This window comes from Anoplopoma fimbria, chromosome 8, assembly GCF_027596085.1.
Source record: "Anoplopoma fimbria isolate UVic2021 breed Golden Eagle Sablefish chromosome 8, Afim_UVic_2022, whole genome shotgun sequence".
In the NCBI taxonomy this organism is placed as follows: domain Eukaryota; kingdom Metazoa; phylum Chordata; class Actinopteri; order Perciformes; family Anoplopomatidae; genus Anoplopoma; species Anoplopoma fimbria.
The window spans coordinates 26057610-26074096 of NC_072456.1; the positions used below are offsets into that span (position 1 = coordinate 26057610).

Genomic DNA, 16487 nt, shown 5'->3' on the forward strand with positions numbered 1-16487 from the left:
CAGTTTGCAGATGCCGACAGATGTGCCCGAAGACAGGCTCAACATCGAGGAGAAGGTGGCCAAGGTGAGGTGCATGGAGGGGGTGGAGGTGGAGGGACTCTGTGCCAAAATGTGCCAGTCAGGTGTGGGGTGTGATGGTGATGTTTGATATTCTGATTGACATATTAATATAAGGGTTTATTGAGCCACCAGTGTGTGTGTGTGTGTGTGTGTGTGTGTGTGTGTGTGTGTGTGTGTGTGTGTGTGTGTGTGTGTGTGTGTGTGTGTGTGTTTATTAGGTAGGTGGTGCAGCAGGAAGGTGGTGTCCTGCATTTCATTTTTAGTCGTTTTAATCACTAAATCCAATTTAATCCAAATATAATATAATAATATAATATAATAATATAATATATATATATATAATTTTGCTCATTAAAACGTCATTAAAATGGCTCAAGTGTGTATTTTTTCTATAAAAACATAATGTGATATGTGAAAGGTGTAGTAAACCCACACAGAAGTCTCCTATCACATGACTAGTCCCCCGTCAGCCTGTATGCAGCTTCATAGCATCCTTTAACTAAGGTTACTAGGTTACGTCTGGAAAATACGAACAAGTTGTGAAACTCTCGCGAGACTCACTGGAGAGAGTTTCGCAAAGCTTGACGCGGTAAAATAGGTCGGTGTTGTGTTTACGGTTTTCGGTTATTGTAGGTTTAAAGAAGCACTCGTCCGATTTACACGAAGTTATACTAGCGTAAATTCATTCGACATATGAAAAAAAGCTAACATTAGACTATAAAGGAACTAAACCATGTTCGCACAACTTCAAGGTCACCATCATTAAGCTTCCAACAATCGACGTAGTTTCATTTAGCCGCTTGTTAGCAACCGCCTTTCAAAACACGCTCAATTTACTTAATTCATGTGGCGGAACAAAATGTTAAAATATCTTAAACTTGTGTTAAACACAGACCTTTTTTAAGGTATCAATCCAAAATCACATTAAAAAAAAACATTGACTTCAAGACGAGTAAATAGGAAGTGTTTGTGGACTGACGTTTTGAAGCCTCGAAATCCTCAATTTGGTCGTCGCCATCTTGGATTACGGCCGTCGCCATCTTGGCTTTTTTGCAACCAATGAAAATAAATTACCATATTTGGAATGAGGAGGAGTGACGTAGAGATGCCGTATACGTCTCTGGTGGAGACCTGTCAATCACAGTAGCCCCGCCCTAAAGCATCCCCTGCTTTATGGTCTGTTTGACTCTAAATGGAGCATCATTTACTAAATGAACATCATGCTGTATTGAAGAAGACTTGAAACTAGAGATTGAGACCATAAACTCATGTTTACAATGTTTACTGAGGGAATAAATCAAGAGAGAAGTAGAGTCATTTTCTCATAGACTTCTATACAACCAGAGGAGTCGCCCCCTGATGGACATTAGAGAGAATGCAGCTTTAAGACACTTCCGCATAGGCTTCACTCGGCAGAACTGGAGGTTGCCGCCTGGTTGCTACGCGGAGCAGCCATCTTGGATTTTGAGGTTGGGGTTCGGTTGGAATTCGTCCGACTTACTGAGTCGGAAATACAACTGCAGGCGGTGTTCAAGTTGAAATTTCTCGCTTGTAAATCGCAAATTCTGACTTCCCAGTTCAAATGGAACGCACGACTCTATTGAGTTGTAGTCCTTCCATGGGATTTGTAGGATCCAGTGTTTTTGAAGCTTAAAGATAGTATATCTTGGCCTTTGCCGCAAGTCCCCTGACATCATGAAGGTGCTAAATGCTAAATAGCTGCAGAATCACACCTTCACGCTAATCGGGCTCTGGGTGCTGTTTGTTTTTTGTATTATATGACAAACATTATATCTGAATATAGACGTTAAATGTGTTCCCCTCTCCTCCAGTGTGACAGTATGACTCTGCCCACCACCCCGACCGTCCGCAGAGGAAGCACCCCTCTGCCCATAAAGCACCAGCTCCGACGAGAGGAAGCCGTCCACGATGACTGCGACTGGACATCGGGCGCGGCCGGACCTTCTGCTCCACCCATCAGCTTCAGCCCGGCCCTGCTGGATGACCCTCCGACCCTGGCTGTGGAGGGCCGACCCGACGGGCCCCTGAGGATCGCCCTGCTGGGGCAGAACGGCGTGGGGAAGTCCTCTCTGGCCGTCGCCCTCGCCGGAGACGTGGACAGCACTGCGTCCGTGGATTCTGAAGGTGCAAAGCATAGTGTGTCTGGACTGGTCTAACGTACGGTAAATAAATCCCGAACAAACTGTGTCCCAGGTGAGGCCTAACCGCTGCTCTGCCTGTCCTTAGGGGAGGGTTACGTGCGAACCGTCACCGTGGACGATGAGGACAGCACCATCATTATCTTTGACAACTGGAGACAGGTGAGCCAAGCAACACGTCCACGACCCCACATTCACTGCTCCCTCATTAGGCCACTGAGCCCTCGCTGCAGCGGTGTACAATGGGCTCAGCTGCTTTTTGGCATTTCACTGTGGTATTTATATATAAATATATATATATATATATATTTATATATATATATATGTCTATATATACACACATCAGGTCTTGTCAGAGGGCCAGAGGACTGCAGGATCCACAGACTGCTTTAAAGTATACCTTTTCTGTTTAAACTCTTACTTTATTTTTCTTAAAGCTGTATTCTATTCTCTTTATTTGAAGCCATTTGTCTGCTTTATCAGGTGGTAAGCCGGGGAAACAGTACCTGGATTTCTAGCAGAATTAGATAAAAAAACTACTTCATCCATGCACTCATCCCTTCGTGCATAAATTAGAACTCAAGCGTATCCCAGCATGCACTTGGACAGGTTTTTAATTAAACTAACATACGGTGTAACAATTGAAAGGGGTAAACAAAAAAAGAAAATGAAATAAAGTACAATACATAAACCGATTCTGGTAACATTTTATATTAAGGTCCTTGTAATAAGCCTTAGTTTATAGTTAAAAGGCCCTAATGAGATGCTTATTAACATTATTAAGTGTTAATAAAACCATATAAGTGTTAATAATAGGATCGTAAACATTTTTATTGATGGATTGAAGGACTGAAGATACAAATGGCACCTATTGTGTCATTGTTAAACTAAGCTAAGCTTTTTTTGTTGCTTTATTGCTCTATTATGCATTTATTAGCAGTTAGCTAAGCTTTCTGCAGGATTAATTAGCAGTTAATTATGCTTTTTGCAAGGTAAATTGATCTTTAATTGTGTACCTATTTACAGTTAACTATGCTAATTAGCTATTGTTTATTACCAGAACCTTGACATAAGGCGTTACCCAGATGCTAACTGTGTAGGCAGCAGATATCTGGAGCACATTGCATTGTTTATTGTACTTGAACCGCTGTGGCGAAAAGGGGGACAATAAATCTGCTGCATCTGCATCTGCATGACGGAGGTAAAGCTCATTATCAGGTTGTTTTTGCACAATTTATCTTCTTTTCCCTCGAGTGCAGCTCAGAGGCTTCTGTGTGTTGATGTGAGAGAGAGAGAGAGAGAGAGAGAGAGAGAGAGAGAGAGCTGCCCACAGAGCAGATGTGCCAAATGAAGAAAAAAAACAACACACACACTCGTGACACAATCTGTCTATGTTGATGTGGGGGATTCACATGTGTTACTCTTTGTGTATTGAGCTATATTTGTTGTGAGAAACACTGTGACGCCTTATAAGGAATGTTCTTATGTAATTGTGTTACGTCTGTGTCTATCATTAGAGGGTAGGAAGTGCCTTTGGTCTGTGTGCACAATTCTTAATCAAAATTAAATGAAAAGTCAATGGACCATGGCAGCTCTGACAGGCTGGGAGGTTTAGTCAGCGGTCTAGATATTAAGGATTTCTCTCTCTCTTGGAGAGGCGATGACTGTGTGTGTGTGTGTGTGTGTGTGTGTGTGTGTGTGTGTGTGTGTGTGTGTGTGTGTGTGTGTGTGTGTGTGTGTGTGTGTGTGTGTGTGTGTGTGTGTCAGAAGGATTTAGAGGTGTTCAGCAGTTTGTGCTTTCTACAGTAGTAGTTTTTTTGGGATAGATAGAGCACTTCCACTGCTTTTCTGCACATAAAGCTTTGACACAAATATAAACGAGAGCAATGGAAAGTATAACGTTGGTGCTCGTTCTGATACCGTGGAGTGTTTTACAAGGCTTTGAAACAAAAGTTTGGGCTGGGTGATATGGCCATAATCTTTTATCCTGATGTATGTCATAGATCAGGATATAGCATGCTTTCTGCTAATTCTATAAACAGTTACTCCATATGAAATAACCATATGGTAAAGCCTATTTGTTTTGTCTGTTTGCTAAATAGTTAGCTATAAAACAAGCATATAGTGTCGATTACTCACCCCCATGTTAGCTGTGGTAGAAACTCTGATATGATTGTGACACGCAGCGAAAGTTCATTATTGTAAGTTAATTTACATATCTGGATTCATTAGGATTAAGCCGGGTTTGCTACTGTTCATTTTTTGAAAGCTTTTAAGATATTCATGCTGGAAGGTTTAGTCTAAATGCAATTTGAATAAAACAACCGTCTGTTTAAAGGTATAAAAGTGGTATTAACGTTCAAATAACGTTCAAATAACGTTCAAATAACGTTTGAAACGTCCCAGTTTACATTGCAAATTTCTCATCTTATCTTAACATGATGCAAATTGAAATGTGTTTTGGTTCATCACCATAAAATTGTGGTTGAATATGTTTAGAAAACTAATAGTTCCACTGGAATATAAGAGTAAAAATGGTAATAGGCATATGATTAATCCGTGTTATGACTAAGAGTTGTTTTCCCTTCAGCAGTCCCTTTACCCCCGCGATGAATCATCATTCATTACACCTCATGATTACTGTTACTGTAAATGTGTGATGATTGTCTGACTTTTGACTGCAAGTTGTTTACTATGTTATAATATTATCTATATAAAAGTATAATATTAAATGTTAATATAATTGCAAAGTGCCTCAGTATGTGATAACTCTATTATAGTCATTATCTTATAGTACAATTATGATGATATATAGTTTTCTTAAACGTCGACCACGGTCTCGTAACGAACGGCGTGTTCATGTCCCTCAGGATTTGTCAGCTCTGCAGTGTGAGGTCGGCGTCCTGGTGTTTTCAGTCACCGACCGGCGAAGCTTCCACCGAACTGCTCAACTCCGGCTCCTCCTGAGAGAGACTCAGCCCCAGACTCCCCTCATCCTCGTCGGCAACAAGAGCGACCTCGTTCGCACCCGTGAGGTCACCTCTCAAGGTGCGATGGACCTTTTTTTATATCTCTCATCTTCACATGTCTTGTGGTTCCCTCACTTTCCGTTTCATCCTCACAGTGGGTGTCGACATTTTCTTGCTCTTTGCGTCTGTCAGCAAAAACCGACGTCGGGGGAAATATGTGAAAATGTAAAAATGCCAGTGTCATCAGCCTCCTCGCAGTGTGGGAGCATGAAGGGAGTTACAGTTACAGTTAAAGCAGGAGAGGATTCACTGTGAGTGGATGTTCATGCAGCTGAATATCTGTGCAGTTATGTATTATAACACAACATGTATATGGCATTCCTCCCAACTTAAAGCCTGAAAGTTTAAGTTTTTCTCTACAATATTAATTATACCTGACTAAATAAACAACGATCAAAATCTGGAGAAAAAAGAGAATTTTGTCTTCGGAGCATTCTGCCATAAAGGTGTTTATTTAAACCCAAATCAAGATATTTTCCAAAGACCTTACCAAGTAGGTTTGTATTTGGTCAGATGAGTCTCAATATTGATGAATGCACACAGAAGGTTTCACAATTTGTTTGTGATTTATACATAAATGACTCTCTCAACCAAAATCGATTTCAACGCACACAAAAATAGTTATCATTATATATATAAATGTAAACAAAATATGAAAAAATAAGATTATCAAATATATCTTTGATGCAAAAACAAATATTTCTTGTTTTAATTGAATGTAAAAAGAAAACCATAAATGTATGTATTTTAAAGGATTTGAAAATATCATCAAAAACATATTTTGTTGTTACATTTCTATACAAACCTGCATTCACAAACTGCTCGTTATTGCATTTGTGTGTGTTTCCTTTATTTTATATTTCTTGTTATTGAGGCTGATTTAACCCTGATGGGTTTGTTGCCTAAACCTAAGGAGGTTTTCTTTTTGGCAGAAAAGAACAAACTTTCTCCCATGTGCAAAAAGCATCCGTAGTTATTTCAGGCGCCCGTTGTTTTTTGCTAAAAAGTCAAAGGTACAAGCCTTTGTAGATAAAAAACTTTGGGCGAGACGTTAACTACAATTCCCAAGATGCATTTCTGCAAGAAACATCCCAGCACAGAGCTAAAACTCTGTTGTGTGCGTTGGCAGGTTGTGAGTCTATGAACTCCAAAGTCTCCCAAATGAATATTGGAACCATTTTTTACACGACACATATGTTAAGAACAGTCTAACACTTAAATGGCATTTTTGCAAACACAAATCAGAAAAAGATCAACTTTGTTCGGAGATGCCATAACCACGCCCACTTAGCAGACAGAAAGTTTACATTATTTCAAACCTATGGTGGCGCTTATGTTTCTTCATCTTTGCTACAGTGCGTCTTTGATATTATATATACTTGCATCAACCCCGGTTTGATTCCAGCTCGATGCCCTTGGTTCATGTTACACATCTCTCTCTGTCGCCCCTTGTTTCTGTTATTTTGTCCACCAGCCTACAATTGAGAAATAACCCTGAAATTCAACACTGTAACTGTGTTTTACCCCCGTTTGTGTTACTCTGTGTCTTGGTGGTACAGCAGAGGTACCACATGGTGTTTTTCTGATATTACATGCAAACTAACTACAAAGCTTCAGAGCTTTAAAGTAGCATCTGTGGATGAGACTGTGGATAGAGCTGATTGAATTAGGTTTCACTTTCCTTTACATGTCCACACTTGTTGCTACCCGCTGGCTATGTAGATATAAATTGCATTTTCTAAGCTAACTAAAACACTATGATTTTTAGTTTCAGGTGATTATACACTGATTAAAACACAGTTATGAATATTATATTCCATTGCTGCCAATTAATCCTATTTAAATGTCCCAATCTGTCCCTTTAAAAAGCCATCAAAGCTTCATTTTTACTCACCTTCTCCCTCAGAGGCCATGTCCAGCGCCGCCCTCTTCAACTGTCTGTATCTGGAGATCTCGGCCTCTCTGGACCACCGCACTCCGGAGCTCCTGGAGTGCGCGGTGCGGCTGGCCAGGGGCCAATCCCCGTGGCCCCCGGGGACCAGCGCGGAGGACATGAGCGGCGACGGCGGGCAGCGTGAGAGCATCACCTCCCGGGCCAAACGTTTCCTGTCCAGCCTGGTGCCCCGGTACCAGCGAGAGAGAGAGGTGGGCAAGTTCCTGAGGCAGAAGTCCCGCTCGTGCCACGACCTGGGGGCCCTGTGATCTTTTTTTTTGGGGGGGGTTACATTGTTAAGCTGGAGGTGATGTAGTGTACCAAGAAAAAGAGAGGAAGATGAGAAGGTGCCAGAGTGATGGCAGGACAATTTAAAAGTTGATGTTATCCATAGGAAGAAATAGAAATTTTGTACACAAGACCAAGCAGCAAAGATGAAATACAGTTGTAGAAACACATGTAAATAAACTATAGTAGTGACACATAATACCACCATCATAGCTCAATAAATTGCTTTTTTTTGAGTCTTGAGAAAGTCTGTTTGCCTCCGGTTTCTGTTTTTACTCTAAAGTCAACCGATTGTTTTTTAAGAGGAGGGCATTGATCTCATTTAACACTTCAGCTCAGGATGAAGCCATGACCAACACACAATCAGGAACTCATTAGTGGGTTAAGAGACTTTTGCTGTTGAATCATGATGTGTTCATTTACAACCATCCCATATCCATGGGGATGGTGAGCGATATAGAAAAACAAGTGAAAATGCCAGCAAGGAGAGAAATCAAATGAAGGGAGATTTAAACTGGATTTGCAGAGCACAGCGTGGCCAATATGAGACGAAGCAGAGAAGGGAGAAAGAAAAAACAAACAGATTATTGTATATAGAGTGATTGTTGCCATGTTACAGTTGTCAAGGAGACCTGGAGTCAGGGAGACATATACACATAAAGACCATTTCAGCTCTTTATGCTGCAGAAGGATTTCAGATGGGAAGGCTGATTCCAAAGCACTGAAATCGCTATTTCTTTTTTTAACGTGTAAAATTCATCTCCAAATTAAAATGCAGAGGATTTTGGGTTTTTTGTGTCAGAAATCAGCTTCACTACACTCATCTGTATCACGCTCTCTCCACCCTCAGCTCACTTCCAATCCTCCCACTTCTTCCTCCCACACGTGAACAAAGATTTTAGCACATCATAGGTCGTTATACCCATCATTTGTTATCAAAGGGAGAGCTGTGAGCTATAATAGAAGTTGAAAAAAAAAAAAAAAGAAAGAAATGATATTCTGACTCATCCCTGCTTGGCTGCAAACTACTGGAACAGATTGAAAGGTTAAGATTTTGGAAGCGTTCATCGTGAGGTTCAGGTTCCCTCCTGTGGCCGAGTTTAGGTCCTACAACTGAGGAGGAGATGATGAATACAGCAGAGCACCCATTTCACTCAGAGGCAGTGCTCCTGGTTTGCACTTGATAACGGAAAGATTGTCAGATTCATCCTGAAGTCCTGTTATAATCGATACAAGAGAAGACGGGATTTGTGGGTGTTTTTAAGAGAGTTAACGTCACTGAGAGGAGCTCTGATTGTCGTCTGAATTTCTAAAACGGTGCAGTTGTTGGTGAAGCATGCATTGAGATTATGCATGGAAAAATGGAAATTAATCAATACACTATGAATGTCATTCCAGCTATTAAAAATGGGTCCAGTACATACATGATATGCACATGAACCGCTCTTTTAATCTCTTCAGTTTGCTGATTTTCATCTTTATCCCTGTATTTCTTGGAGACGCTTTGTCAGTGAAACAAACTGCATATATAAACATGTCAACACCTCATCAGCTCAAATCCTATTCAAAAGGATAAATTCACAGACTCACCACTGGCAAGAAAAAAAAGTATAGTTCTGGTGGAGAAATACTCGAATTACCAGAAACAACAATTGAAATACTGTATGTAGAATCAAAAAAACATCAGAAGCCTTTCCAATGCAATTTTGTAATTTAAGAATGTAAACCTTGAGTCCTCATAACTACGGCCCTGGGTAAAAATGGGAGGAGTTATACAGCCAGCAGCGAGTTAGTTAGCTTAGCATAAAGACTGGATGCAGAGGGAAACAGCTAGCCGAGATCGGTCCAAAGTTAACGTACAAAAAAACCCCAAAACATTTACCATTTTAAGGGGAGTTTTGTGCCAGACAGGTAAGTCCTGAGTTGAGCCTGACAAGACTCAAGTCAAGTCCAGAGTCAAGTTCTGAGTCAAGACAAAAAAAGTCCTGAGTCAAGACCCAATTCTAGACAGACAAGTCACGAGACAAGACCGGCAAGTCCCCATATCCAAGACCAGACAGAGAAGTCCCAAGTCAAGTCCTGATTAAAGTCCTAGGGCAAGACCAGCAAGTCCTGAGTCAAGTCTGAAGTCCTAAACGTTGAGTCAATGTGGTTTCTAGTCCTAAACAACTCATGTGCTCTTCATCAAAAGTAATGGAGTAATGGCATTTTAACAGAGTAATAATATATTTATTTTTTAAAAGTGCATTTATTTGTTAAAATAAGTCTGTTAAAACAACTGAACTCAATCATGAAAAAAAAAATCTGGGAAATTTAGTGTCGTCTTCCAGGTAGTGAATAGCGTTAACGTTAGTCGAGTCAGGTAATGACGGGATGCTAATCTTTGGGTTTGGGGGACGTTATCAAGTCTTTTTAAGTCAAAAGTCACGAGTCATTGGTGTTAAAAATTCAAGTCTTTTTTGATTTAGTCGCGTCATAACTCATCAAAGTTGTGACTTGAGTCTACAACTCTAAATTCTTGGATTCTGTTTTTAGAGTTCATTAGAGAGTTTTTAAAAAAAGTGCTGATCGGTGAATCGATATCATTGGACAAAGCCTGGATAGATAACACGCTGTAAACTCTTATTTTAAGGCAAATAAGTGAATACCCCAAAATGTTTAGCTATTGCGTAAAATAAATATGCAATATATATATATATATATATATATATATATATAATAAATAATGCAATTTGCAGAACCAGACCTTGTCAACTGCAGACATTTTGACTCTTCATAGCAGTAAAAGCACAACTGAAACATTTAGTTAACGATGGCTTTCTTAATAACCCATGACAGTGACTCAGCAGCACAAATACCAGGACACTGAAACACGCTCTACCATGGAATGTTTTCCTGCTCTGACATGCTGTGAAAACGGTTTATAACGAGAAGAAACAACCACAGAAGCTTTTTTGAATTAGTTTCTATTTTAATGGAATGATTTCTGTGCGTGAGAAAGTACATGTAGATTTTATGGTAAACAAAAAGACACTGACGGAGCAGAGCCCTAAACCAGAACACTGGGCTCGCTGACACTTCAGAGGCTGCAGGCCTGAAGCTTCTGGTCCGCCAGCTTGAGAGCCACCCAGGTGTTCAGCATGGAGGCCCTCAGTTTGCACCAAACCAGGTGATCGGTCAGCCCGAAGATCTGCGCCGCAAACTGAGCAGCGGCCTCGGGGGAGAGGATTGTGGAGCAGCCGAGACCTGGACCAGAACAGAGGAAGGCCTGGTTATTGAACAATAATTCAATCAGGGATTCCCCCAAAAACTCTGTAAATGGGAACTGGTTCTAAATGAGTAAAACTCGGAGTATTGATGCGGTCCGGAGGTAACGGTTCTGCTATCGGTACTTTAGAAGTTCCGTCTCAAACGTCCTCTCTCTGTCTCTTTGTCTTTACTCTGACACACACACACCTCTCACAAGTTAAGGAGGAAACAGCAGCAGTTTATCTCAACATCTGGACAACAAGCAGAACATCAGTCTGCACAAATGATCAGTGTTCTACTGATTGGAGATCAGCCGTCCATCCTCGTCCACTGCAGGGAACGTTAGTCTGATCAGAACAACAGAATCATCAATGAAAGCTAATCGCTAAGCTAACTGTTTAGCTGTGAATGTTTTTTTAAAGATTCAGGAACTTCTTGTATTGCTGCTCAAGAGAGACTTTTTGTTTACATACTAGAATAATAAAACAATGTTGATTCTTTTCTTAATTGATTTTCCATAGAATCCATAAAATCCTAACGATACTGATCCCTAGATACAATAAATCATTATTATTATTCCAGGGTGGAAATTTGTCTTCGGCTCAACAAACAGTTAAGTTAATATTTATGGCTCTTTTGATAAAATACTTCCTAAATACATTTTTAGTTGCCAGAGGGACTCTTTAGCGCCTCCCAGAGCTCAAACTGCTCCCTTTCTTCCTCGTTGTTTCTATAAAAAAAAAAGATGAGTCATGGGCTTTTGTGGTCTGCCAAATATTTAACTTGCCATTGACAAATTGTTAAAAACTTGTTAAATGTGCCGTACCAGGCAGGGAGGTGAAAAGTTAAAAACACTGAATAATAGTTTTGTACACTAGTTTTTAAATCCTGACAAAGTTGCTGTGAGGATCTCTTTAAAAATATACTCTGTATTTTCAAGGAAGTTAACATGGGAGTCCAGAACTGTACCCAGGCATTAAAAATGTTTCATTATCAATAGAGCTCTGATTTTGTCTTGTATTTGCACATAATTGACCTATGAGGGAATAAAACTCACATGTGGACCAACTATTTTAAGACAGGAAGTGCTGTTCTTACCACTCGGCATACGCAGAGAAGACCAGACATCTTGAGCCCCCCAGTCTGGAGTGAGAGGAGGGCAGTTGATGACGGGGTACGCCGTGTTTCCGGACATCACCGGGCCGAGGCCGTTACTTCTGCCGGCCACGGCCACGAACACGGTGGGCACGCCGTCACCTGAGGGAAAAAATAAAAAGCAGACGGACATAAGAACATGATAGATGGAACCAGATCCTCCTTTCTCCAGAAATGAGACAAACCTTCATATTCGGCTTTGATGCGGAGCGTCTCGTCTGGACCTTTGTGAGCAGAGGTGACTCTCAGGATGCAGGGGATCCCGTAGGAGGTGCAGGCCTTCTTGATTTTTTCACAGTGAGCCAGGTCCGAGGTGGAGCCCATCAGAACCACCACCCTGCCGCCGGCCTGGTGCTCCAGCAGCAGCTGGAGACGCAACACACAGCACTGGTTAGCTCCCAGTTAAAGTGAGGCTCCACAGGTTCTCTTCTAGCTAGAAACCAACCTAGGTTTCTGATTAGTGAATCAAAATGCTCACTATCACACAACATTTAACCATGACGAGCTCCAAATGCAAAAAGAAAACCAGCACCTTTAAAAAGGGCAGAACTAACAATTCTCTAGTTAAGAGTTTATAATTTTCTCTTCTGTGTGTGTCTGTTACAACATGTTGATGAAAAGCAAACAACAGCTCGACCAGATAACACAGAGTAGATTTAGGTTCAGCGTACCTTGACCCTTTCAGAGACCCACTCAAAGTTTCTCTTCACCACCTGCATGGCCTCAGGGGTAACTTCTTTAAGGTCCCTGTACACCTAGAAAAGAAGGGGAAACAGGTTCATTCAGGTTTTATATTATTTATTTTGTTAAAAAAAAAAAGGCTCAAAGATCAAAGAGAAGTCCTGACCTGCTTGTCCTTCTGCTGGCTCCGATCTCCAGCCGGCCACAGCCTCCACGAGTCGTTGTCGATCACGTCAGCGAGGACGATCTCTTTGGTCTTCACATTCACCCCAAACTCGATCTAAAACCAAGGAAGATGATTATAAAATTGCGAATCAGCTTGGAAGAGTCCAGTATGAAAAGTGTTGCCATTAGGTTATCGGTTTAACCAGCAGAGGGCGCCGCTGCACCAAATACCTTCATATCCACCAGCGTGCAGTTCTGAGTGGCCCAGGACTTCTCCAGGATCTCAAAGATGGCCACAGTGCTGCGGTTCATGATGTCCACCTCGCACTGGCCGATGGTGAGGCCGGCCAGAGAGAACTTCGCCATCAGCAGCTGCTCCTCCGACCACTGGGGGTCGTTGTTGGCGTCGTCCTATCGGAAAGCAACGGATTGCATGAAAAGATGGGAGGGGACATTTTGGAGGCTTTGAGTCAAGTTACAGCACTTAAAGAGTAACTTCGGTATTTTGAAACCCCTTTTTGTGTCTAAGAGGCAATTTTTTAAATGGGTATTGAAGGAGAAGGCAGCAGCTGCTAAACCGGCCGCAATGTAATCATATCAAGGAACTCCTCACAGTCAACGTACGTCCACTAATAGTGGGTTTTTTTCTGCCACTTACAGGCTCAGGTTGTTATTATTATAAGTGTCTGACAACACTATTGAAAAACCCTACAGAGAAATAAACCTCTTTTCTTTTTACTTTTTCTTGATCCATGCGTCTTGCTCCAGAAGTTTCCTTCGAAAAATCTTTTGTCAAATCACATTGACGGAATAAGCCAACATTGTAAATGTTTTAGTTAACAACAAGGTATGCTTTCAAACACAACAAACTCTGACAACTACAGCAGTCTCACTTTCTCATTTCCACCATTATCTTTCGGAAACAAGTTACCTCTCGCTAGAGTTAAGAACGAGACTTCTCCTCTACTTTTCCTTGGTTAGACACGATAACAAACAGACCAGATCAAGAGAACGGTTTTATTTCTCTGTAGGGTTCTTTCCATAATGTGGTCAGACACTTTGAATACCAATCTGAGCCTGTCAGCGGCAAAAACAAGCACTTTTAGTGGACGAACATTGACTGCAGCCTGTGGAGGTTGAAAACAGAAGTTACCTTTTAAAAAACTGAAAACACATAAAAAAGCAGTGATGGTGAGATCTGAGACTCACTTTAAAGAACATCTCCATCTTCAGGGGGGAGAAGCGGTAGCCCTCCTTGACCCCCGGATTCCTCTTCAGGAAGGATCCGGTCGCCACTCTGCGACAAACCCACTCGATGGGAATCATCTCACAGTGGGCCGCGACGAACGCCGTCTCAGAGTGCTGCTTCACAAAGGCCGTCTTAATGCCTGGAAGAAAGGGTAGATAATCACAAATCAGCCATAAAAAAAAAACCTTTGAAAATCATAGCAGCACTTCATCATGTCATGTCATGTCCCTAAAATTAAAAAAGGTTGAATGCTGTTGGTCACGTTCTGGTGAATTAAAAGTGACAAAGTTAGGTCCCAAGTCACAAGACACTCACGACTTCACTCACGAGTGGCATGTGGGTTACACTTATCCCAATTACTTTTAAATGAAAGCGACGAGGAGAATAATTTTAGACCCTAAATGTAAAACATGCACGCACAATGACACTTCTGCAGGTCAATGTGACTGTGTGGATCAGTCGGTTATGGACGTGCATGAGATCAGTACAAAAGTGTTTGATAATAAAAATGTTAAATTGTTAACTGAATTTTGTCATTAAAGGGTTAAAATGCATTTACATGATAATGTGTTCTCAGTAGAGATTAAACAATATATCAGTTGACATTGACTATTTTGTTTCAGCAATTTTACAATAAAAAAAATCTGCTTTCCAGCTTAAAAGAAAATTAATTGTATTTTCTAGTAAACTTTGCTTTCAGCAATATTAAATTAAATCCTTGTGGGTTTTTTTATGTTTGTCCGAAATATTTTGGCCTCAAAAGTGTCCTTAAACTACCTAAAGTAAAAGTACTCCAAGTGTGGAATGAGAAACGTATGTAATAATATTTATGATTGGTTTATAGATTAATGTGTTGGTTGTGTTATCTGTTTGCTGGCTTGGGAATTTCCAATCAATTATAATAAAATATATTAAAATTACAACACTGATTTTCTCGCAGTGTAACTGGTTGAAAAACTACACATTTACTATTGTATGAACTGTGACTCCTCTTTTCTTTCTGTACATGATTCACAGCAAAAATAATGTAAAATGTTGGACATTTACAGTTATGCTGATCAATATGCATCACTGTCTCTAAGAATACAAAAAAAAAAGTTGCGCGTGAGGAGTTCTTATATAATAAATACCTCAACCCTTCAGTAATTATACCTTTCTGGCTTTAACCCAGTTACAAAGAAAGTTTCCCAACATGTGAGAAAGTTGCCTCAGGGGCTTTGGAGCAACGTTGCAACACACCTGCACCTGGCATCTCAAACTGATCCACCAACTAGATGAATATTAATAATAATAATAATACTATTAATAATAATAATAATACTATTATTAATATAATAAATAATAAATAAATTAAAATAATAATAATAATAATACTATTAATATTAATAATAATAATAATAATAATAATAATAATAATATAATATTAATAATAATAATAATAATAAATATTAATAATAATGAAATAAAATAACTATGAAAATAAATAAAATAAATAAAAATAATAATATTAATAATAATAATACTATTAATAATAATATAATAAATAAAATAAAATAATAATAATAGTAATACTATTAATAATAATAATAATACATAATAATAATAAAAAATAATAATAATAATAATAATAAAAATATAATAATAACTATTAATAATAATAATAATAATAATAAATAAATAAATAAAAATAATAATAATAGTAATACTATAATAATAATAATTAATAATAATAATATATTAATAATACTAATAATAAATAAATAAAAATAATAATAAAATAATAATAATAATAAATAAATAAATAAATAATAATACATAAATAAAAATAATAATAATAATAATAATATTAATAATAATAAATTAATAATAATAATATTAATAATAATAATAAATAATAATAAAAATAAATTAATAAATAATACAAATAATAATAATAATAATACTAATAAATAAATAAATAAATAAAAAAATAAATAATATTATTAACAATAACTTCTCCCCTCACCAGAGTCCTGCAGCAGCCTGAACACAGAGCTGGTGGTCCTGTTGGCGATGGCAGCCTTGCCCTCCATCTGGTCTTTCCTCACTGCGTTCCCGGCTGTGATCTGGTCCTTGGACTGGACCAGGACCAGGCCAGGCTGGTCTGCAAGCTCGAAGATCTGCTTGGTCTTCCCCTCGTTGAGCTTCTGGCCGATGTTCATCTCTGCAAGAACAACAACAACAACAACACAGAATGAATCTCTGCACATTTTAACTCTTAAATATGAATTAAATTAATTAAAAGTTTCATTAATATACCTGGTGTGGAGGACATGATGATGCTGGTGTTCTGGATCAAAAGAAAATCCTGAAACACAAAAGTAAAACTCAACAAAGTTGCAGAGAGGCAGCAGGAGGCGTGCAGGCAGCAGGCAGGAAGTGAGAGCTCTCTTACGTGCTCTGTGAGCCAATCACATCGCTTAGATCTCCCGGGCGACCAATCAGAGCAGCGCATTCGTCACCACGTGTTGGGGAAGGGG

At 39.5% G+C, this 16487-nt stretch overlaps 2 protein-coding genes across 2 annotated transcripts; one reads left to right on the top strand and one right to left on the bottom strand.

The window, feature by feature from the left end:
* The first annotated feature begins 10 nt into the window (after positions 1–10).
* On the top strand, positions 11–7450 carry LOC129095107 (GTP-binding protein REM 2-like). Its single transcript, XM_054603484.1, has 5 exons — positions 11–64; positions 1893–2205; positions 2308–2381; positions 5090–5267; positions 7155–7450. The coding sequence occupies exons 1-5, from the start codon at positions 11–13 to the stop codon at positions 7448–7450; spliced, it is 915 nt and encodes a 304-aa protein (XP_054459459.1).
* Positions 7451–10425: 2975 nt separating this feature from the next.
* On the bottom strand, positions 10426–16390 carry paics (phosphoribosylaminoimidazole carboxylase, phosphoribosylaminoimidazole succinocarboxamide synthetase). The gene is made up of 9 exons (XM_054602811.1): positions 16267–16390; positions 15974–16171; positions 13929–14107; positions 12951–13130; positions 12721–12834; positions 12545–12628; positions 12059–12239; positions 11817–11975; positions 10426–10715 (listed from the first exon to the last, which is right to left on the bottom strand). The coding sequence occupies exons 1-9, from the start codon at positions 16280–16282 to the stop codon at positions 10549–10551; spliced, it is 1278 nt and encodes a 425-aa protein (XP_054458786.1). The 5' UTR covers positions 16283–16390; the 3' UTR covers positions 10426–10548.
* Between the last annotated feature and the right edge of the window lie 97 nt (positions 16391–16487).

Excerpts from the sequence above, each read along its gene's own strand:
- LOC129095107 (XM_054603484.1), top strand. The coding sequence starts at position 11 with ATGCCGACAGATGTGCCCGAAGACAGGCTCAACATCGAGGAGAAGGTG. Across the intron at positions 65-1,892 it reads TCGAGGAGAAGGTGGCCAAG|TGTGACAGTATGACTCTGCC; the intron begins GTGAGGTGCATG and ends CCTCTCCTCCAG. Across the intron at positions 2,206-2,307 it reads TGCGTCCGTGGATTCTGAAG|GGGAGGGTTACGTGCGAACC; the intron begins GTGCAAAGCATA and ends GCCTGTCCTTAG.
- paics (XM_054602811.1), bottom strand. Across the intron at positions 14,108-15,973 it reads CAGGCTGCTGCAGGACTCTG|GCATTAAGACGGCCTTTGTG; the intron begins GTGAGGGGAGAA and ends CCTTTCTTCCAG. Across the intron at positions 10,716-11,816 it reads TTCTCTGCGTATGCCGAGTG|GTCTCGGCTGCTCCACAATC; the intron begins GTAAGAACAGCA and ends GTTCTGGTCCAG.